This window comes from Camelus bactrianus, chromosome 20 (assembly GCF_048773025.1).
Source record: "Camelus bactrianus isolate YW-2024 breed Bactrian camel chromosome 20, ASM4877302v1, whole genome shotgun sequence".
In the NCBI taxonomy this organism is placed as follows: domain Eukaryota; kingdom Metazoa; phylum Chordata; class Mammalia; order Artiodactyla; family Camelidae; genus Camelus; species Camelus bactrianus.
Genome location: NC_133558.1, coordinates 640,004 through 663,419, shown reverse-complemented (window position 1 = coordinate 663,419; position 23,416 = coordinate 640,004). Strand labels below are relative to the sequence as shown.

At 58.3% G+C, this 23,416-nt stretch overlaps 1 protein-coding gene across 1 annotated transcript; it reads right to left on the bottom strand.

Annotated features, from left to right (window-relative positions):
- Positions 1-3,398: 3,398 nt before the first annotated feature.
- Positions 3,399-6,219, bottom strand: FOXQ1 (forkhead box Q1). The gene has a single exon (XM_074347977.1). The coding sequence runs from the start codon at positions 5,407-5,409 to the stop codon at positions 4,222-4,224; it is 1,188 nt and encodes a 395-aa protein (XP_074204078.1). The 5' UTR covers positions 5,410-6,219; the 3' UTR covers positions 3,399-4,221.
- Between the last annotated feature and the right edge of the window lie 17,197 nt (positions 6,220-23,416).

Here is a 23,416-nt window from a genome sequence, read left to right as displayed (position 1 = left end):
TGGGAAAGGGGCCGTTTGCTGTCCTGGGAAGGTGGAGAGGTGTGTGGGAGCCCAGCCCTGTTCACACTTGTCCCCAGAGAGCGGGGCGTGTGGAGCGGCACCCACACCAGGGCTCTGAGACCCTCTCAGCACCGGATCCCGCCTGCCCCCCTCGGCCTGGTGGGGACCCCTCACACTGTGACGCTTATGGTCTGGGACGCCCCACGCTCCAGGTCCAGGTCCCCCAGGAGAGAGGAGAGGACGGTGGGTGGATACGAGTTCTCAGTAGTGGAAGAGCCCACTTTCCAGTCTGGGAAGCTTGCCTACCATTGAATAAAAGTGAACCGAATAGCTCAGCTAAGTTCAGGCCAAAGTGTGTTTGGTCTGAATTACCCAGGTAATTGTGTTGCAGTGAGAAGAATCCTGAACCGGAGTCGGGTCTTGGTTCCCACCTGGGTCTGTCGGGAAGGAGGGTTTAAGCTGCTCCATGGCCCCTGTCTTCTCATCGTAAGATTAGGGCCTCTCTGCCAATGGATGTGACCTTGTACTTGGTGTGTGAACCCACATTCCCTGAGGCTGAAAAAGGTCCAGTCCGTGAACCTGCGGCGGCGGACCCTGACTGGGTGTGGGAGACTCTCCTTCGGTGCTTCCAGCTCGCGGCCAGCTCTGGGGAGCCCCTCCCCCTCCCCAACTCTTGCCCCTCCCCGTTTCTCCCCTCTCCCCCAGGCCCCTCCCCCTCCCTCCCCCTCTTACGTCCCCTCCCAACCCGCCAGGAGCGCATCTTCATCTGCCAACGGGAGGCTTCCTCCATTTCTCTTTTCCTTTTTTGGGAGTTCACGTGGGACCAAGAACCCGACTCAGTTCTAGAGGGAGCCTGCATTAGCTCGTGACCCCGAGCCGAGGGCCTGGAGGGGCCATCTGCAGTGGTGGCTGCAGCGGTTTCACTGTGCCCCCGTGTCTGGGAGAGCTCTTCAGCCCCCAAGGCAGCGGACTGATCCCGGGTTGGGGGGAGAGCCGGCCGGGCCATCAGGGTGGGTCCGGGCCCTTCAGGCTGAGGGCCGCTGGACCCAAGTGGGTGGGTCCGGCACGTCTCTCCACAGCTGTAGCCCCCAGGCCTGGAAGGTTCTTCTCAGGGGGCTGGGAGAGGGGACTGCAAAGCACTCCCCGCGGAGTGGGGGCAGGGTGTTCGTGGGAGTCTTTGAAAACTGACCCGGGCGCCCTGGCCCACACCCCTGGCTCCCAGGTATCAAAGGGTGTTTCCCAAACCAAACAGACACTCATCCCCACCCTGAGGTCCATGCCCCTGCCTTGGCCTAGGGTCAGCTGCTCTGGGTGGCCTGGTGTTTGCACAGGTGGGCCTTGGCCCCTGCGGCCTGGAGGCTGCGGAGACAACTGAGGCTGGTTAGGGGACGGGGTGGGCTGGGGGAGAGGAATGGGCTGGGAGGTGGGGGTGGAGTGGGGTGAGACAGGGGAGGGGATGGGCTGGAGGAGGGGGAGGGTAATGGGCTGGGACCGGGGGGAGGGGGATGGGCTGAGGAAGTGGGGGATTGAGGGGCTGGGGGCCAGGGAGGCACAGGCCCTGCCCTTTGCCCACCGAGCGATCCTGGTCCTGGGGTACAGAGGAGGAACCAGATTTTCTGGGCGGATGCGGGAGGGGTGGGCCTTGGCAGGGTCACCCTTCTCATGGGCTCGTCGTGGCTGGTCACGTACGGAACCTGCCCCGCCTGCTTCAGGGGAGGCTGAAGTTCCCGGGGCTGGGGGTGTGGAGCAGCAGGACCCCCACCCTCCACTGCGCTGGCCCCAGCCCACCGAGGGTGATGGCCACAGCATCATGGGGGTGGGAGCTTGCAAGTGGCCCTGGCACCAGACAGGGGCACAAAGGTCCTGTGGCCCTGGCCATTCTCTAGAAAACCTGGTGGTGCCTGAGGACGTGCGAAGGGGACCCCAGCAAGGGAGGGGACCCGACGCCGGAGCGTTCGTCAGGAAGGGCTTCTGAGGGGAGGGGAGAAGAGCTGTGGCTGAACACAGCCCTCTTCCTCACATTGCTACTTCTTGCTCTTCAATGTAAATAAATCAGCAGCAATTTAAGGTCTCCGTTTGCAGAACTGCTGTTGGCGTCCATGCTGAAATGAAAACAGTGGCTTTACAAAAACCCGTGTAAAAATAGGCAGCACCTGGCCTCCAGAGGCCTGGCAGAAAGAGGAGTGGTCCCCTGCGGGGAAGGGGGCTCTCCTCCAACCTTCTAGTGTTTTTTCCAGACAAGCAAAGAACCGAGCGAGGGGTCCTGATCATTTCAACCCAGTGAGCCCAGGCCCCCACCTCTGTTTCAGTTTTCCTTTCTGGTCTAATTATTGACCTTGTGGGCGCAAACCTCCACTGAAATGGGCACCTTTTGTCACAATTCACCCCCGTTATCCCCCCATGGCTACTAAGCAGATGTGACCGAAATCTGGCAAGACTTATTTCTTGTTAACTAGACTCAGGAATGGGACTTTTTCTCCCATTCCTGATGAAGGCAGCACCCTGAAGTTAACTCCACTTCCCTCCCCTCCCTCACAACACAGCGGCCCCACGCCATCCTCCTGTCCTGGATAAGGTGGCACCTGCCCGACCTCGGGAACGACGGTGGGGCTGGCCCTGAAGTGTTCGTTCTGTGCTACCCTTTAGAACACTGCAACCCGTGAACTGCTGGAGCCACACTGCCTCTGGATTTACAGAGAAACGTTCGTCCCATGCCTGGTACTTCCTCTGATGGAGCCTTCCATCTTTAATGTGGGCGATGGTCTCCACCCCACGGGGGGTGGCTTCCCCCTCCAGATCTCAGCTGTAACAGGCCTGGCAGCCCCACCTCTACAGAGGCTATGCTCACACAAAAGGGGGGCGTGACATGGTCCTACTGAGGGGTTCCCACCCACACGAACTTCTACATTCCTAGCAAGGTGGATGGTTTTGTTCTGACAAAAAACCCCAAAAAACAAGTGACTTCCAAGTTGCTCTTAAAACTGCCCTGAAGAAATCTTCAGTGGTTTAACACGGTCTTGTGCCAAGATTGCGTACAGCTTTTTGAGCACAATCGGAACCAATTTATGTGAAAACCCCTGCTTAACTGTAAGATTAATAGCTGAACTTGTCCGCTGAAGGATTCCCGTGGCCTGTGTGAAGGGCATGCACCTTCTCATTTGTTTTGATAACTCTTAAGTGAATCCTTAGAGAGGCCATTGGTTTAAAGTTTAAGGAATCCCCCTGACGGAAGCCCCAGCCTGGAGACTCGCACAGCAGTCTGTCACGTGGGGAAACCTGCTGACTGCCTCCACCTTTCCTGAATCATTTGGGAAAATATTTTGAACTCCACAGGAAGTTCTTGAGAGTCAAACCTGAACCCATGTTGGGGGGTAAAAAGCTCTCCATCTCCAAAGTGCTTAAAGTCAACCGTGAGTTTTATTAAAAAATAAGCACTATGCCTGGGTTTCATGAAATTTATACACGAATATGCACAGACACAAATAAAATAATATTAAAAATAAAAATCACACTTGCTTTCACGCGGCAGTGGTCCTGGCACTCCACGTGCATGTTAACTTTCCTTGGAAGGAACTGTCTTGCCCAAGGAGACCACAGTCAAGAGAAAACCCGACCGCGCGTAGAGCCCTAACCGTTGCCTGCAACATTTTCCACTCAGGTTTTAAAAATATATAAATAATTTAATTACAAAACCCAACTATATATATTTTTTTTTATCTCTTGGCACAGTGAAACATTGGTCATTATCAGAGAAGTGACTGAAGATTCTCTGGCCCCTCTCTCACCTGTGAGCGTGGCCCACGTGCAAGGAGGGCGTGGAGCCCCCAGCCCAGCCCCCAGCAGTAGTCACGTCCTTGATGTCCTTGACATACGAAAGGTTCCCTGATGTGCTTGGTTTGTTTTTAAAGGGGCAAATCACTGGAAGGTGCAACAAACAGTAGGAATAAGGCAGAGCCTGGGCAGTAAGCGGGGAGGGAAAGTCTCTGTGGAGGCAGGCAGGGACAGGCTTGGCCTAGAAACTAAAACAGCTGTGAAGAGTCGCTTTGGTTCTCTGTAACGTGCAAGACGAGGGGAGATACTCTGAACTAAGTGAAACACTTGTGTCAAAACGCGTAAGCTTTAAGGCACGTCTGATGGAGACTTCTCTTTCCGAGTCTCTGTCCTGGGGTGCAAAGGGCAGAGCCCCCGAGCCCGAGTTCCCCGCCGCTGCCTCCAGCGCGCTCAGGCCAGGAGCGTCTCCCCCGGGCAGGGCAGGTGCGGGCCGGGCGCGCGGGCCGGGGCCGCGTGCAGGGCGTCGGGCAGCCGCACGGGGCAGTACAGGTGCGCGCCGCCGGCCGGGCCCCGGAGCGGCTTGGCGGGGCCCGGGGCGGACAGGGGCGCCAGCAGGAGGGGCGGCGCCTCGGCCCCGCGAGCGCCCAGCACCGGCGGCTCTGCCGCGCCGTAAGCGCAGAGCGGCAGTAGGGCCCCGCCGGGCGCGCCCGGAAGGAGCGCGGGGTACGCGGGCAGCGGCGGGCAGGGCGCGGCGCCCCATTGCAGGCGCGCCCCGGGGCCCGCGTCCCCGGCGCGGCGGCTGCGGAAGGGCTTGCTGAGGATGCTGTCGATGGCGAAGGGACTGGAGAACCGGCCCGCGGGGCTGGCGCGCCCCTCCGGACGGGCCGGCGAGCGCGCGCGCGGCGAGGCCGGGGCCGGGGCCGGGGCGGCGGGCGCGGGCGGCGGTGGCGCGGCAGAGTCGGGGGGCCGGAGCCCGGGGCCGGGGGCCGGCGCTCGGTGACTGAGACGCTTGCGGCGGCGGCGGAAGACCCCGTCGGCGAAGGTGTACTCGCTGTTGGGGTTGAGCATCCAGTAGTTGTCCTTGCCCCAGGGCCGCGAAGGGTCGCGCAGCACCTTGACGAAGCAGTCGTTGAGCGAGAGGTTGTGGCGCACGGAGTTGCGCCAGCCCGTGTAGCTGCCGCGGAAGAAGGGGAACTTGCCCATGAGGTACTCGTTGATCTCGGCCAGCGTCAGGCGCCCGCCTGCCGAGTCGCGGATGGCCATGGCGATGAGCGCGATGTACGAGTACGGGGGCTTGGGCCGCCGCGTGTACGGCTTGCCGCGCGCGCTCTCGCCGCCGCCCGCGCCCCCCGCGCCCGTCCCCGTCGCGCCCGCCTCCGCGGTCCCCGGCGCCGCCGCCGCGCCCGCCTCCTGGGCGCCCGGCCCGCCGCCCGCGCTCCGCTCGCCGCCGTCCGCCAGCGCCCCGGCGCCGCCTCCACCCGCCACCGGGCTGTTGGCCGCGCAGTCCCCGTCCGAGCCCAGGGAGTCGTCGCCGGCCGCAGACAGCGGAGATGGCGCGTCGCTGCCGCCCGCGCCCTCCAGGTCACTCCCTGGCTTGTCCCCGAGGGCCACACGGGGGCCAAACACCTCCAACTTCATGCCCGAGCCCGTCCCTCCCCGGCGCGTACCCTTCTCTTCCGCGCGGTCCTGGCCAGCGCGCGCCGGGGACGGGGTGGCGCTCCGAGGCCGAGGTCCTCGCCTTTCTCTCCCGGAGCTCGCCCTCCTCTTGCGAGAGACAGTTTCTTTCCGGACAGGCGTCCTCTTCCGCTGGAATTTTTCTTGGGAGGGTGAACAGGGAGGGGCGGAAAGGAAGGAATTGGGTGGGTTCTGTCTTCAGTTCGACGATTAGAGACTTCGGGGAAGACGCTCAGGGCTGCCGTTCCAGCCTCTGGTGCCCGAGCGCGCGGAGCTTGGAGGTCCTGCTGGAGAAGGCGGAGTGCGCATCCGCCCTCCGTTCCTGAGACGAGGGTCCCTTCACTGGACGCCCCAGGCCCCGGGACGGTGCAGGCTGCTGCGCGTGCCAACCTTTAGCCCTGAGCGCCCGCGAAGCCGAGTCCCCGAGGCCGTGGCGCCCGCCGCCTCCTTCCTTCCCCTGGCCTCCGGAGCAGCATCTCCGCGCCGGCTGGCCGCAGCTCCGTCTCGCCTCCACCTTCGGCCCGGCCCAATATAACCATGCGCCGCTCCGCGGGGGCGGGGCCTGGGCGCGGACGGAGAGGGGTGGAGAGCGAGGTGGCCCAGGTGGCCGCGGCTCCCGAGCGGGCGCGCACCAGGCGGAGGCCAAGCGGCGGCTCGGCGACCGGTCTCCCGGCTCAGGTTGTTTGTTTTGGGTCCGCCTGGGCCCGCCCTCCGCCTCCTGCCAATGGGAAGTGTGCGCGCGGCTGGAGTGTGCGCGTGTGCGAGTGTGTGTGCAAGTGTGCATGTCCCCGAGTCCGTGACTGTGTATGTGTGCCTCGGCTTGCGGGGCGGGGTGGTGGGGAGCGCCTAGCCGCCTGGGAGGGGCCTCTGCGCCCTGGAGCTCACGGATGCGATTTGGGCAAGTGGGCACGGGGGGGGGGGCACCTGAAGGGACAGCCGGCGGGGCAGGGCCCGGGCAGCAGGGACTTGTTGGGGCCCGCCGTTTTTCTAAACTACACGCGATGTGTTGGCTTCTCTGGTGGTGACAACGGTGCTTCTTCCGAATGCGAACCCCCCTCGCCTTGGCTGAGGGGCCCTACAGTGGAGAATGCGCAGGACACACTTTGCAGTGACTCCCACCGGAGCCCCACGGTGTGTCCGTCTTGTGACTTCAGTTTGAGAACCACCTTTGTCTTCTTTCCTTCTTTAATGAATAGAATACTGGACTTGAAATTGGTTCAGCCTGCTGGGATGACCTTGACTCTTGCTTGAATGCTGGCCTCAGACTTTCACTTTCTTTTGTCTTCCTTGCCTCTTCCCTTACCTGGCTGGTGGTTCCCCCAGGAGCGGCGGGTCCTCTGCCTGGGCATGGTGCTGGCTCTGTCTGCGAGTCTCCCACCCACGAGAGGGCGGTTTCTGGGGGTGGCGTGTCGACAGCAGTCTCTGTCCAGTCCTCCTCCTCCTCCTGAACCTTTGCTGTATTTCCATGGCACCGGGGTCGGACGGTGGGGAAAGAGGGTCCTCTCTCAGAGCCAGGAGCTTAGGGCCTGATGCCCAGGCGCCATGAATGCTCCAGGGAGGGATGCCCATCCCTGCCCCAGCCCCCAGGGTGCACTTCTAACCCGATGCCCTTCCACACCGAGGTTTTGTCCTTTTCCGGCCTTTGTTGCGAACGCCGACAGAGCTGTGAGTACGTGGAAGCCCACCTTGGATGTTTATTTTGTTACTTTCCACCATTTGTGCAGAAAATGTACACACCATCTCTTGTCTTTATTCAGGCAGTTTTAAAGGCATTCAGCGTGGGGTGCGAAAAATGACAGACCTGACCAGGGCTCTGTTGTTTTTGTGTTTGGGGAAAAGATCTCATTTAGAGATTAGACTGACGTTTATTGCTTATTGCGTGCCTGCGCGAGTTGAGAGCGGGCGGGTGGATTATGGCTTTTTTTTTTTCCTTCTGGAGATAGCCGCCCTGGAGGGCTCAGCTCTGGGCCTGGGAGTTGGTGGGCCCCTGGACCTGGAGAGGGGAGTGGGCTGGGACAAGAAAGCAGAGACACAGAGAGCTGGGGCTAAAGCCATTCATAATGAGTGTACCATCGTTTGAGCTCTGGAGGCGGGCAGGACTGCAGAACCAAGGCCTGTTTATGGGACCAGTAAGCCGGCAGGCTGAGACGTGGGCCAGGTTGGCTACTGGGTCTAAGGGAGGCCGCTGAGACACTCAGGGCCTTGGCACGAGTTTCATCCTAGACTTGGGCACAGGTGCGCCCTCCTGCTGGCCCAGCCACCAGCTGCCGCCACACCCCTGCCCCGAAGCAACTCAGGCAGTAACACTCACCTGGTGGGCAGCTCCCTTCCCCGGCCTCCTTTACTGGTCCTGCAGCACCCTCACCTCTGTCTCTGCTGCCCTCCCCGCAAGCCCCGTTGCCCAGCTCCGGGGCCCTCGGGGTAGTCTGGGAAGGGCCAGAGCTGGGCGTGTTGATGGGGATTTTGTCCAGTCCCTGGGCCCAGTTGCCACGCTCACGTGACTACGGGGCCTGGGGGCTGCCTTTCACCCTCCTCTGCCTGAAAAGAGATGCCCATCAAGAGGGACTCCTGCACAGATGGTCTTTTGGGGCTGGTTCTTTCTCAAGGAACTGCGTTTCTGCCTCTGGGGCCATCGCAGGGCCCCAGGGTGCACTCCTCACTCTGCACCTGGATGCAGGTGCCCAGCCCAGTGGGAAGGGGCTGGGTGGACGGGTTGCTCCTCACCTAGCATCTCCCCTCCTGTGACAAAAGGAGCACTGGTCAGTGCCGGGGAGGTAGAGCCTCCCCCCGCCGCCCGCCGGCAGCAGCAGGCTCTCCTGCCCCCGCCCCACTTCTCAGGTGGGCAAAGCCAGGCACTCCGACGGGGAGGGCCTTCCCTGGCCTTGGGGCCACTGGTGGGCCGCTGGCTGAGGTCTAGGGGGAAGGAGTGGCATGGAGGTGGGAGAATTCTCGCCAGGAAAACCTTTTCTGTTTCAGAGAGACTTAGAGCGTTGGAAGAGGGTGGTGGGCTTTGGAAAGGAAGGCCCCACTGAGAATGGCGGGCAGGGGGCCACCTAGAAGTTTCAAAGGACCCCCAGGAGCTAGAATGTGAGCCCCCACTGGGCCAGGAGGGCTGCCTTTCCCCGTCTCTGCTGTGAGCCCAGTCTTGTCTGCGAGGCTCTCACGCCAGGCCGCTCTCTGAGGAAATGCTGCATTTATCTTTTGTTTCCTCTGATTGCTTTTGGTGTTTTACCATTGCTTGTTCCTTCCCACCGGGGAAGTCCTTCATTTTCTGCAGATAGAAGAAAACGGAGCTAGCTGGAGAAGGACGTCTGTTCCCTGCACCTCTGACCACCGCTCCCTCAAGGTCGGCGCATGTTACCAGCTCAGATACTGCAGGCAATTCACGTGCGCTATGTTGTTAGTTCAGAAATTCCCTGGAGGTGCTTGGGGATTTCTGCTCCTTAATTCTCAATCCTCCAGGGACCTACCATTGATGGGTTAGTAATAAATGCCTGTAGGAGGAGCCTGACCAAATCTGTGTAGGTATGAAAGACCATTAGTTGGTTTATTCCTTTGCCCTTTAATTTCCGTGGGGACAAGTGAAGAAACTTTGGCAAAGGATGAGTTCACATTTCAGTGACCTTCTGGGCTCCCCGAAGTGGTTTCAGGCAAAGGAAGAGAATGCGCCCACCTCCAGACACCCAGAACTAACTTCGTTATCTGCAAATTCAGCGCTCACTGCGAGCTGCCAGTGCTTCTCTGCCCCAGTTCCTGAACACTGACGTGTAGTTCCAGGAACACCGATGGTAACTTGGTAGATGGGACGTTGAGTCCCAGTGGAAAGATGGGCGGCTTGTCCCATGCGTTAGAAGTGCGCCCGGCCTCCTGGCACCGAGGGGACAGGGAACCATCTCTGTGACACCCAGCCAGCCTGGGAGCAACTGTGAGCTTCTGGCCAGGTTGGCCTCTGGGTCTGAAGAGAAGGCAAACCTAAAATTGCCTTCCCTAGGGATCTGGGTATACTTTATATGCTGTCGGGAGCCAAAGAGCCCTCTGCGCCTGGGGCACCGGGAACATGCGCATGTGGTGGGCCCTGGGCGTCACAAAAGGCTTACGTCTAAGCACAGTCGCTTGGGGACAGAGGGGGCTGCAAGTCAGGGGGCCTGAGGGTCCTCTTCAGAGCCCATGCCCAGCTCTCTGCACATCCCATTCTCTGAGTGGAAAGACAGGAGGAAAGGGGGCACTTTGCACTCTGTTCTGAGCCAGCCCTCCTCCTGCAGACACGGAGCCTGTGGGAGGGAGGAGCCCGCAGAGATGCGGGGTGGGCACGTGGGCAGGTCCAGCCCAGGTGTCTGTGCACATCCGTGGGACAGAACTGCCTTGCTGGTTTGCACTTTGCCACTTCTGTTCCCGCAGTTCCTTTTGGTTTAATTGAGGATCCAGCCTCTTGTCTGGCAGCCCGACCATGTGCACACACAGGGCTGTGCTTGAAGTCTCTTTGGAGAATCTAGGGGTCACGACCACAGGAAACCCCATGGGCTTCCGCTGAGCTGGGGGTTGTTGAGCTTCTAAGTGCCCCCTCTAGGTGGGGGGTCCTGGGAATGGGGAGGGCAGGGAGGCCGGCCTGGCGACGCCAGAGAAGGGAGGAAGTGGGGACGGACTGGGGAGGGCACAGGGGAGAGGGCGGGGAGGTATCTGAGACCAGTGCAGCATGGGGGGTTAGAGGTCGGGCCAAAGTGGCCGGATCTGAAGTTCACAGACAAAACCCTGCCCAGGCGTGAAAGATATCAAAGAGTGAAAGAAAGCCCCGGATGGTTTCTCACAGTGAGATGAAAGCGTTCATGCCAGACTCTGAGCCCGTCCTCAAAGCTGACTGCGTCCAAGCACCCCCGACCCCAGTCAGTGTTTGTCCAGTTCCCCTTTTACCCAAAGTTCCTTAACTCGTAAGTTTTAAAAGCAGAGCAGGAGACATCGGGCTTCTCTTTGCCGTGAATTATCCAGTTTTCTCTTAGACTTTGAGACGGTCACTCCCTGTAACACACTGAAGATCAGACCCTGCTCAATGTCTGTCGAGGGAAGGAGACTGAGGAGAACCTGGGGGGTCCTGCTCCAATTTCCCGCTGTCACACAGGCTGGCGAGAGAGGGGCGGGTAGCGCACAGGTCTGGTGTGTCCTTGGAACTGGATGGTGCTGGCAGGACCCCCACTGAGCCGTCCCCGCGTCCAGGGAAGGGTCTGCGTCGTCCCTGCCTTGGCCGGTTGACCCAGTGCCTGGACCACGCGCGGGGCTTGTGCACGGGGTGCAGGTGGAGTGAACGCCCCCACGAACCCTAGAGAAGGCGCTGTCACCTGGACCTGGCGTGGATGTCGGAGACAGCAACCTCGGGTTTGGGTCTCTGCTCCATCAGGCAAGTCCCTGGACCTCACTTCTGTTTTTTTAAATCTAGAACAAGAAGCACTGTTGGAGTTCTAACAGCTGAACTCTAGATTCCAGCCCTTAGCAGATGCTCTTAGTTTTTCTCGTTCCCTTTCATTCTTGGGGAGGTCGTCCTGCAAGGACAGGTGGGCGGTTCCCTGCACTAAAACACCAAGTGAGGTTTTCGGGTGAAAATTGGAGCAATGACAAGTCCCCAGGGGAACGGGGCCATTTAGACCTGATGTGTGGCAAGCGCCTGGGCCCCCAAAGGAAAGTCCACAGCTCTTTTTCTGGAAAGTTGAGCAGAGAGGATAAAACCCATTAGCAAATCGCATAAGAAAGTCTGTGGTGGAGCTGGGAAGAACGTAGCTCCTGTCTGTCTGTCTGTCCACCAGGCAGCTTCATCATGGAAAATTTCGAGCATATACCCAAGTAAAGAGGCCAGCGTAAGGAAGTCCCATGTAACCATCGCCCTGATCAATGCTTGTCCACTTACGGCCTCTCCTGTCTCATCTGCGTCTCCCCAACTCCTACCCCCACCCCTAGTAGGTTTTTATGAAGCAAATCCAAGACATAATATTTTTTCTTCTGTAATTACTTTAACATCTTTAAAAGATATGGTTGGGGGAGGGTATAGCTTGGGGTAGAGCACCTGCTTAGCGTGCACGAGGTCCTGAGTTCAGTCCCCAGTACTGCCATTAAGTAAACAAACAAACAACCCAAATTACCTTCCTTCCCCCACAAAATAAAGTAAATTAAAAATAAAAGATACGGACTTCTTTTCTTTGAAAAATAGAAATATAACCACAGTACCATTATCAAACCGCAAAAAATTACCAGTATTTCTGTAACATTTCTAAATATCTAGCCAGGGTTTAAAGTTCCCCAGTGGCCTCATTTTTAATAAGCATCGGTTCAGTTAAGTGAGGATGCAAACAAGCCCTCTTGCGTTTGGTCAGTAGGTCTCCTGAGTGTCTCGAGCCGATTGATCTTTCTCCCTGTTTTAAATTTAATGGTTAAAAAGTCAGGTTGTCTGCCTGTAGCGTTTTCCTGCGTTTGGGCTTCGCTGACGCAGCCTGTGGGTTAACAGACCCCTCTGTCCACTGTGTTTCCGGTGAACTGGCAGGTGGATCCAGAGGCTTGACTGGGCTCACTGCTGAGGGTTTCCAGGAACAGACTGAAGTTGTGGATTTCTGCCGGGAGGCCCACTGTGACGGCTTGCTGCTCCTTTGGTGAATTATGGCTACTCAGCGAGTTTGAGCGTGAACTTGACTCATGTATTGCAAAGCTCCCTGTGGGCGTCTCACCTCCTGGTCCTTGCGGCGTCCCTGCCCAGCGCCGTCGCAGTCGGGGTGGCAAGGGGACAGCATGCTCCCGCCCTCTCTGCTTTCTTTACGAGCTCCAAACTTGTGTAAAGAAAGCCTTTCCTCACCAGCGGGCTGTCACTCGGAAATTCAGTTTGTGCGGAAAAGGTTAAATGCTTCGTTCCCAACAGATACTATGTTTCTTCTCTAGAATTTCTGTTTGATTCTTTTAAAAATATGTTTTATTTGTCTCTTCATTACAGGCGTGTTTTCCTTTGAGACCTTAAATACGTGTATCACAGCGTCTTACAAATCCTTGCCTGCAGTTTCCAACATCCCAGTCGTTTATGGGTCTGTTTCTTTTGGCTGATTTTCCTCCTTGTTGTGGGTCACGATTTGTTTATTTCTCGCATGTCTAGTAGTACTTGATGGAGTGCAGGACATTATGAGGTTTGTGCTGTTTTGTTTTCCTCCTTAAAGAGTTTTGGAATTTGTTTGGTGGACCATTAAGTTAGTTTCTGATTCCTCCTTACCAGATTTGTCTCTGAGCCCCTTGGAGGGCAGTTCTAGAAGAGCCCGTCCTTCAGGGCTGAGTCAGCCCTGCAACGGAGGTGCGGCCTCCGGCATCGCTGCGCACGGCCCCGGGGGCTCGGCGCGTTGTCCACGGCGGCGGCTAGGGCCTGCGTCCCTCCCAGCCCTGCCAAGGCTCTGGGCGCTGTCCCTGCAGGCCTTCTCAGCTCTCTGTCCAGCCTCGTGGATTTTCACCCCATGGAGGCCCAGATCCGGGTTCCACCAGCAGCTCCCGGGGCCCCGGGAAGATTTCTGAACCTTTGCCTCGTCCAGTTCTGTCTGCAGCTTTGCCCACAGGCTCAGCCTCCCTGAAGGCTGGTCTGTTTCCCTCCCCCAGATGCGGGTTCCTCTTGGCTTCTCCTGCCCCTTTGCTGATGTTTTAAATTTGCTTTCAGGGCAAAATCCAGGACGACTGTAAAACTCAGCTTCTTTTTCTCAGGGATCGTGGTCCTACTGTTTGATAACTTATGTCTAAAAAAGTTTTCTATTTACATTTTGTACAGTTTTCTATTGTTTTTCTTTCATGGCCAGGAATTTGTCATAATTTTTAAAAAGTGTATATACTTGAATTGGGATTCAAATAAAGTTCAGACAATTTGATTGGCTGGTGTGTCTTTTTACCTTTTTAAATAATTAAGTCCATCCTTCATCTTCCTCACTCCCTTTTCCTCCCATTTACTCTTGTGGAAAACCCGGCCACGTTTGTACGTCGAGCTTCCCGCGTTCTGGTCGCCACTGCCTGCTTTCCTGTGGTGTCTTTTAGCCTGTTCCCCATACCCGTTCCCTGGTAACCGGTGACGCCTTTTAGAGACGCGACCAGATTCATGTTAGTTTTCTCCCCCGAGGTGACTCGGAAGGTGTTGGTTTGCTTTTCCATCAAGAGGCGCACGTCTTTTTTGTCGTGTTAGCAGCCGCTGGTGCTCAGTGAGGGGACCGAAGCACTTCTAATTTGCTGGTTTGTCGTGGACACTGGGCCTCAGCGAGGATGAATTTCTAGGCTATGCAAATTGGGCTATTATTTCCAGCCATGTACTTGTTTTCAAAACATCAAGTACAGTGACAAATTGGAGCTCCAGTAAAAAGTGGAATGTTTTTAAACTTGCTCAAGGAAAAGTTGCCCCATTTTTGCAAACTGGAGGGAGGCCAGCCTGGGTGATACCAGCCCTTACGCGTTACTTTCCGGGTGTGCTCTGATTAACGCTGGGCTCCGGCAGGGCTGCTGGGGGTGGGGGTGGGGGGCGGGGAGGCACCCTGCAGTCTCTTCACCCACCGGGAGGCACGAGAGACAAGGATGCTTCTGTGGTGCTTAAGGGGACGTAAAAGCTGTTTGTAGTGTAAATTTGTTTAAATAGTTCCTTTCATGTTAGTTTATGGGGCTGACACATTCGCTTATGAACACAGAGTTTCCTAAGCGAAGTTGCCCGTCTGCCCCAGCTCGAGTGCTCAGTGTCACAGTACACGCGTTACTATTTATTTTCACAAAGCCTTTCCTTTAGGCTCTTTTCGTGTCTTCTTCCTCGAGATTTTTCTGGGATATGATCAACCTAATTTTGTAAGATGTGGAAACTGGGGCACAGAAGATCTGGGACTTGGACAGCCTCGTTTAGCTCCTGGCCTCCAGTCCCTGGTGACCCCCACCTGCGCCCCACGCCCTGGGCCACCGTCGGAAGGCTCTCCGGTCCCCCTGTCAGGACAGCTGCACAGAAGCGCCGACGCTGGTGGTTCTCTGTGGCTGGGGTGGTGATGGCGGCGCGGGTGTGCTCTTGGGGTCTGCCTTCGAGCCTCGTTTCTCCGAGTGTCTGGGAATCCCCCAAGCATCTCTCCAGTTCTCGGTGGCTCTTCCCTGGGCAGCTCAGCCAGCAGCGCATGCAGGTGTGCTCCCAGCGTGGCCGAGCCCCGCAGCCAGTCCGTCTGCAGCTACCCTGTCCTCCTGGGACAATACCCGAGGTTTCGTATATTTGGCGAAGCACGACACTGGCTTCCCAGGCTCCATGCTGTTCACTTCTGGGCCACTGCGGCGGCAGGGTTCCTTCCTCCTCTGCATTCCCACACCTTAGAGGCTAATCCCTCTAAGGTAAAATACTTTAGCGTGGGGTGTTTGGTCTCAACTTCCTGGAAAGCATGTTTTGAAAGCTGCTTTGGCCATTTCAGCTCAGGTGTGGTGATGGCCTCTTAGCGCTGACGTGGCCCGTCCTCGGCTTCTCGCCACGTAGACCCCGTCTTCCTGGCCTCCTCGTCTCAAGCTCCTCAGGGCAGTGACGTGTAACTTTCTGGTACAGCCACAGCCACCATACAGCCTGGGTTTGGGGAGAGGCCCTCTTTCAACTCTTCTGGCTGACTGTCCACGCAGACCACTGAGACGCTGCCCTGGAGTTCTGTACCCTCCAGTGTTCGGCCGTGTCCCCCAGACCACCTCCTTGGAAGCAGAAACTGACAGAAATGTCCTTCGTAAGACCTCCGCTGCTGTGGGTTGCAGAGCTGTGGTTGGATTTTTACTGCGGGGAATTATGTGTCTTAGTCCGGGCTACCCTGAGACGGAGGCAGGGACAGAGGCTTGATGCGGGGAGTTGATTTGGGAATTGATGCGGGGGGGGACAGGAGTGTGGAGTGGGGAGGGGGCAGCAGGGAAGGAAAGCTCCTGCAAGGTGCTGATGGGGGCAGACGGCCCCAGAGGAGCGGTGCCTGAAGACACGTGTCTTGGAAATGTCTGCTTTTACCCACAAGGAGTGGGGCACTCGCCCTGGGACATGTTCCTGCTTGGTGAGAGGAGACAGGTGGGGTCAGAGGCATCAGGTGGAGAAGTGTGTGCTCCTGTGTGTATGAGCACATGTGTGCATGTAGGTGCGTGTGCACATGTATGTATTCATGTGCGAGTGCCTATGTGTGCCTGTGCGTGCACGTGCGTGTGTGTGTATGAGCGTATGTGCATTGTGTATGAGCATATATGTGTCGTGTGTGTGAGCATGTATGCGTGTGTGCATGTGTATGAGTGTGCATGCATGTATGAGCATATGTGTGTCATGTGTGCGAGCGTGTGTGCGAGCGTGTGTGCATGCATGCGTGTGTATGAACGTGCATGTGTGTGTGCATGAGTGCATGCGTGTATGAGCATGTGTGTCATGTATGTGCGAGCGTGTGTGCGTGTGTATGAGCGTGCATGCGTGCATGCGTATGAGCGTGCGTGCGTATGAGCGTATGTGCGTGTGTATGAGCATATGTGTTGTGTGCGTGTGTATGAGCATATGTGTGTGTGCATGCGTGCGTGTGTATGAGCGTGCGTGTGTATGAGCGTGCGTGTGTATGAGCATATGTGTGTCGTGTGTGCGAGCGTGTGTATGAGCGTGTGTGCATGCATGCGTGTGTATGAACGTGCATGTGTGTGTGCATGAGTGCATGCGTGTATGAGCATGTGTGTCGTGTATGTGCGAGCGTGCGTGCGTGTGTATGAGCGTGTGTGCATGTGTATGAGCGTATGTGTGTATGAGCATATGTGTGTCGTGTGTGTGAGCGTGTGTGCATGCGTGCGTGTATATGAGTGTGCGTGTGCTGCTGACACGGAGGAGGGAGCACTGCAGGCAAGCCCAGGTGCTGGGCACGTGTGACGAAGGCCCTGGAGCCCCGCCTCCTGATTTCTGGCCGTTTTCCTGCCATCGTCACCCATCAGGTCACTTGACCTGTTTGGCCCTCGGTTCCATCAACTGTGAAACCCGAGGATCAGACGGGATTATCCCAGAGCCCTTTCAGCTCGAACGCTCCACGGCGGGAAGGACTCCTCTCTGAAGCAGCCGGAACGGCGGCTCCTCTCACGGACGAGCCGTCCTTGGTGTCTGTGCCCTTGAACTCGGGTGTGCTGCCCCGTCGTGCCAGCCGCCCTTGTTGGCTTGTTCTAATCCCTCATCTGGGCAACGCTGGTTTCAGCCGCATTTCTTAGCTCCCTGAAGAGCTGTGATGGGTTTTACCTCCCGCTGAGTGGCCCTGAGGGCTGGCTGTGTCACAGCTCTCACAGGTGGGCTGAGCTGTGGGAGTGGCCCTGGGGACAGGCTGGAGGACGGGGGGCGCAGCACCCGCTCGCTGAAGCCAGCGTGACCGCCCCGGGGAGGCGGGTGGGCGCCTGGAGCCCGGGCCCCCAGGCCCCCAGCGAGCTGCTCAGCCCTGGCCTGGATCTGCTGAAAGGTGACCCTTGTGTCTTCCTCCCACAGAGGACTGCTTGGGGGGCCGTGCGCTGCCCGGTGGGGGCGCCGGGTGGTGCAGGCTGCCTGGGTGCTGTGGGCTGAAGCCTGGCTCCCCCTCTGTGACGGCGGGTGCAAACACCTGCAGCCTCTTCCGGTCTCCCATCGGGAGGTGGAGGCGGGGAGCTGTGCTGCCCGAGGGTCTGCAGGAAGACGGGGCACGTGGCGGGTGTGGAAGGCCTTTGCCAAGTGCCAGGGTGAGAGCACGCTGGGCTCGGCGGGCAGGCACGGGCAGGCGCCCCCGGGTTTGAATTGCAGTTTGGTCATCTGGTTGTACGTTTCCTCCTCTGCAAAGAGCAGGGCTGCAGGCGTGGTAGGATCGTGTCCTTTGAGTCTGAAGTGCTTCGGAAGGAAGACTGTGACTGGAATTGGCTCAGCCCGAGGCCGGGGGAGGGGGGTGCTGGGAGGGGGCTGGGGTTGACCAGCAGGTCTCAGCTGGGGAGGGGTGGCTTTGGTCCTTGTGGTGAATTAAACGGATCGCTGATCTCATCTGTCTTCTAGGATTGTGATGTACTTGGGGTTTTCTTTGTAAATTTTGCCTCTGCTGTCCTGTATAACCAAGGGCAAAGGGAGAAGGGAGCAGCTTCTGGGACCGTGGACAGTTCTGGAAGAGCCACTGGGGCCGATGGCTGTGGTCCGCGGACAGAGCCAGCGCACAGCCCTCAGCTGGGCTGTTCACTGTCCCGTGGGAGGGAGGGACCGGGAGACAGGGGAGCTGGGGTCCGAGGTGGACAGCGGGGCCGTCGAGGCACAGCAGCCTTCACCTTCCTCCGTGCACCCGCCAGGCCTCTCTCTCTTGCATGAGCTCTGTCTCTAAGGGCTCTGGTGGCGGGTGGGCAGGGCCGCCTGCGGAGGACTCGGGGCGCTCGAGGCAGCAGCCTTGATGAGTGTTTCCGAGCTGCTGTGTGACGCGGTTATCAGTTTCCCCACGTCAAGGCGGAGCCCTGCAGGCCCGTGGCCCCACATGCCCTCTGTGGCACGTGCCTTGTTTTTTGGAAAATGGTCCGTGGCCAGAGCTTACTCTTTGCTTCAGTAAAGGCTGATTTAATTTTGGGAAAGAGAAGAAGAGGTTTAGCTCCGATGACCCGAGTGATAAAGCCCCACGTCTTGGGGTGGGGCGGAAGCGGCAGAGGAAGCCCTGCTCGGGGGACACTCAGCAGGAGAGCCACTGAAGGGGCCTCGGAAAGTCAGCGGCAAGAACGACAGCGTTAATGTTCTAGCATACAGAGAGTCGTTGGGTGAAACGGGCAAAGGCACAAACACACCACATGTGTGAAAACACCCGTGGAAGAAACACAGATCCGCCACCTGCGTGGCCGTCACACAGCCCAGCTCAGCTGCATGGCCTGGGGCAGGTCTACCCGACCGAGCTCTGGGCTCCGTGTTTATTACCCCGGCGACCATCGGCTCGTTACCCGGCTAAGTCTTTGTTCTTTTCTGTGAAATCGCGATGGTAAGCATGGCCTGCCTGCAGGGCTTGTCACGAGGATTAAAGAGAATCCAGAAGGGGCCAAGCACAGGGCCGGGCGCACAGCCTGCTCTCCAGGCGTGTCAGCCGCTCACTGCTGGTGGTAGAGCTGCCTGGATCACAAGCAACACTGGTAACGTCACCGCGTGCTGAAGTCAAGGAAACGAGCTTAAAGCAGCAGTGAAGCACTGTCTGTTACCTATCCGACTGGGGGAGGGGTGGGAGAACTGGGGGCAGGCAGCGTGCGCGGGGACGGAAACTACACTTCTGGGCAGTGGACTCGGCCCCCCATCTCCACAGGCGACTTGGCAGTTTGCGTGAACGCCGGAAATGCAGACGGGTTTTGGCTGGTTCTCCTCCTGGAAATTAGCCCCAGAGAGACGAGGGGATGAGAGCAGGAGGCTGAATGTGCAAATACGGCTCACACCAGCAGCAACTCAGCAGCGGCCATCAGCGGACGAGGCCAACCTGCTTTTCACCTTACACGGGCAGACCGCTGTATGTCAACTGTGTCTCCGTGAGAAACGCAGAAGCCCCTCGGTGAGGCAGGTGAGTCCGTCAGGCTTCATCGTACGAGGGACCCCTGCACCAGCGCTAAGCGTAGCAGCAGGGCTCTCGGCCTTCCTCGCCGCCTGGGAAAGCGCTCTGACGCACGGGTGGACGAAGAGCGGGCTGCAAAGTGACACCTGCAGTGTGCCTGCGTTTATGTCTGCGCGCCTGTGAGCTCAGTTAAAGAGCAAGTTTGGAAGATGCACTTGAAAATGCTGACGTTCCTTCTTGGGAACTAATTTTATTATTTGATTTTTGTGTGTCTATTTTTTTTTTTTTTTTTGTCCTTCGCAGCCTCCCCTGTGAATGGAGATCTGCGTGTTGGTTGTGCTCACGTAGATTGACTCGGGGTTGCGGTCCAAGAACACACCACTGCAGCTTTCTTCCTTTTCTCTTTTCCTTGTTTGTCAATCAGAAGTGTTTCTTCATTCCTCAGTCTATGACTCAGGCAGGAAGACATCAGAACCAGGGTTTTGCAAGGCCTTTCCACGCTGGCTCCAGTGAAAGGCACACACTTGACGCTGCCTCCCTGCACCAGCAGAGACAAAGCTCCGCAGGGGTCGGGGAGCCAGAAAGATCCGGTCAGCGTCAGACAGACAGGCGCTCTCACAGACGAGCCCAGGGCCGGTGGCGCACAGCCAAACAGACGTGGAGTGTCTCTGCTCAGGGTGCTTAGACTCGCCGCACGGAAGGGTTCCCGAGGCGTCACCTGGCTGGACACGTAGAGGAACAAGCAGGATGCGGTGTTGCAGGACTTGGGGGACCTGGGACACTCCCCAGGCACCCCAGTAGCTCTCAGCCATCCTATTAGCCATCTCTCCCCTTCCTGGCGTGAACATCCCACCGTAAACTGCAGGTTCACAGGCAGCCTCAGTCAGCCGCGACCTTCGCCGTGTGCCGCGTTTAGAAGGTGCCCTCCGGGACGCCCGGCAGCCCTCTGGGTGGGCCGAGCACGACTTACGTCTTCACTTTCAGACGAGGAGAGGGCTCAAAGAGCACTGCGGCATGGCGGGGGACAGGAGTCAGGGTCCTCTGTCCCCGCTGGTTTGTTTTTATCCCCCTGTGACTGCAGAGCAACTCAGAAAACCATTGTTTTCATGGTCACTGCACACAAGCTCCACGGACCACCCGGCCCTGTCCTTCAGCCTCCTGCCTGAGACACACAGCGTTCCACTGTGGTCCCACACACGCACACACGCACACGTGCACACACACAAGCACTCACACATGCACACACATGCATGCACACCCACATACCTGCACACACATGCACGCAAGCACACACACGCACATACACACGCACGCGCGCACACACGCGCACACGGAGACAAGACTCAAGGTGCAAAGTGCAGCCTTTCTACCGCAGGTGCTCCGTGACTCAGCGGTTTCTAGCACCATCGCACCCCAGCACCGCGGCACCGCGGGTTTCACAGATGCAGGGGTCGGTGCCTGACCCGAGCCTCTGCAACAGGGTGTGGACCCAGAGGCCTAGGCCTGAAACTCAAAGAAGATGGGCCACAAGGGAATTCCTCCTGATAGCTCACTTTTATCTAGATTAGCTGGTGAGCCTGTCTGTTGGCTTTGGTGTCACAGAATCAGCCTCTTCTCTTCTGTACCTTTTCCTAAATATCTAGCAGGCTTCCCTCGTATCTCAGCCGGCCGTGCCTCTCGCTGGCACCTGCTTACCTGAAGGAGGGACTCGGTCGTGTCGGACCACCTCTCCCGTCCCCGCGGCAGGAGCTGCTCAGGGGAAGGCTGCCTGGGGCAGGCTGGCCCCCTCTTGGTCCAGGGGCTGGGCCTCCCTGCCTCCTGGGTCCCGCCCAGGGCCCCGGCTTTCCCCCTCTTGCGCCACGGGCTCCGGCGTGGTACCCCTGTCTGTAAAATGGGGGAAAAGCAGCCCCCCACTCGGTTGTGGGGATTAGGTGGGATCGTCCGTGTCAGGTGCAGCGCGAGGTGGCGCACAGCAGGTGCTCAGCACTGCTCCCTGCCGTCCTTACTGCTGGCCTCTGTCTCCACTTCGCCGCTCTGCACGAGCTGCATTGTTTCGTATTCAGTGCCAGGATGTCCCTTTGTTCGGATTTCCGCCCCACACAGTTAGCCATTGAGGGTGCGCCTTCACCGAGCCTGTCCCTGCGTGTCTGACCGTGGGTTAGACTCAGACTCAGGCACTGTTTACAGGGTGGGCCTCACGTGCGGCCCTCCTCATGCTCAGAGCAGCCCAGGAGGCCCGCGACAAGGGTGCTCAGACCCTGCACTGCTGGGCGTGTTGACCGGTGGCGGAACGTGAGGTTCGGGTCACATCCTTCCTGCGGCCCCGTGGACAGCCTTCTGCTCTGCGTTCAGAAGTGCGGGCTGATCTGAGCTCTGTGGTTTTACGTGGGCCTTCCTGGGCTCCCGCGGCGAATCCGGGCTGCGTCATTGTCATTGTTAAGTCGGTCCCTTAGAGCCATACGTTTTGTTACAAAAGCTGCTTTGATGGACAAGGATTTCGTAGACTGTGATGACTGCTATATGCTAAACGTGTAAACAGATGTGTAACTTCAGATTCTGATTTCTGGTTTAATACACAGCAAAAATCCGTATTTTAATTTAAAAATTATGTGCTTTACACAGAATCATAAGGAAACGTGCATGGCTGTTTCTGGGAACCTGAGAGCAGGTGCCACTGCGTTCCCCTTCTGTGTCTTGAGACCCCAGGTCAGTGCAGACACAGCAGTGCAGCCACAGAAGGACCGGCGCCTGGGCTGCGTACAGTGGTAGCCAAGGGAAGGACGCCTGAATTAAGACATTGCAGCTGGGCCAGAGAGGCCCACCGCCCACCCGCCTGAGTCAGGCTCTGCACGTGTGTGAGTGTGTGTGAGCATGTGTGTCTGAGTGTGCGTGTTACTGTCACCACGCGTGCTGTGTGGTGAGGACGCCTGTTTCCCCTGAGCTCTCCTGGGACCTCTCTAACATCCACGCTCTGCTCCGCGAGGGTGGACCCTCTCCGTCTTCACGAGGATGAGGACGGTGGACTGAGGGTGTTGGGCTGATGTGGCGGCAGCATCTCTCTGCCCGCGCTCCTTGCGAGCCTGACCTGGCTCCCAGGTGCTGGGATGGAGGGGACACAGGCCTGTCCCCACGGGGAGCCAGGCCCCGCGGGTGGCTCTCGTCCGCATCCCTCCTGCTGGGCCCCAGCCGTTTCCTGCGCGAAGCCGGTGTGGCCCTCGCTCACAGGGACTTCACAGTTTGCCCGGGGAGCCTGGGGAGACCCTGTTTGATGTCTCGCCCGAATGACTTCAAAACAAGCCTCTTTCATCCTTCCCAGTTGCCTCTGGTGAGAACCACCGTGTCTCAGGGCCTTCGCAGCGCAGTTTCCACTGAGGCCCCCATTTCCAGAGGCGCTCACGCTGTGGCTGCCTCCGGGCCAGACCTGCAGGGCCCCACCGGCTCCGTCCGTGCCTCACCAGCTTTGTCGTCCATGCCTCACCGGCTCCGTCCGTGCCTTACCGCCGGCCTGCTCGTGTGCATTTATGGGCAGAGATGTCCCAAGAAAACGTTTTCTAGAGCAAGAATTGTCAAAGCTGCCACTCACTGGAAACCTCCGCCAGGAGCGATGCTTTCGCAGTGTGAGACGAGACTGGAGTCGAGACTGTCGTGAGGGCCCGTGAGCTTTCCATGCGAATGTCCCACGTGCGCCCCCCCCACACCAAACAAGGTCAGATGCTGAGGTCCTGGGGGCTGACTGCAGCACATGCATCGCGGCAGGCACAAAGCAGCCACCGCCACAAGCAGACACAGCTGTAACTGTGTCTGTCAAACTCCTCATGCGACTGGGCTTGGAGGCCCCTCCACCTCGGCCCGGTGTCCCCGTGCCGGGGGCTGCTGGCTGCGGCGCTGGGCAGGGGCCGGGGAGGTGCAGCGTGGCCTGACCCGTGAGTCTAGGTGAGGGGACGAAGGTTAAACAACCCAGGTCGTGATGGGAGAAGGCAGAGCCGTTCTGCAGTCCGTAGGAATCCCCCAGGTGAGGACATGGCCCCTTGACGGGCAAGAGCTTTGTGCGGGGCCACAGCACCTGTCACCCTGGGCTCAGCTCCTTCTGTGCGGGGCGTCTTCTGCCGGCCTAAACGTTTCTCCAAAGGGCTGTCGGGATGCGGGTGAACAGGGCGGTTTTAGCAGGAAGGGTTCTTGTGGGGAAGAGCTGCAAGGCTCCCACACCTGGAGGGAGGTTTCCAGCCCGAGGCATCAAATGGTCCCCCAGAGCCGGAAATGGGATTATAAGAACGTGTCTGAAGGAATATGTGATGGACGTACTCCTGAACACTAACGGTGTGAACCAAAGGCAAGCAAGAAATAAAGTGATGACAGAAACGCGCGTGACGGCAGGTCCGAGTTCCGGCGCGGCCTCGGAGATCCTGGCTGAGCCGCCCTTTTACGGAGGAGAAGGCCGAGTCCAGACCACCCGAGGCCCCGCG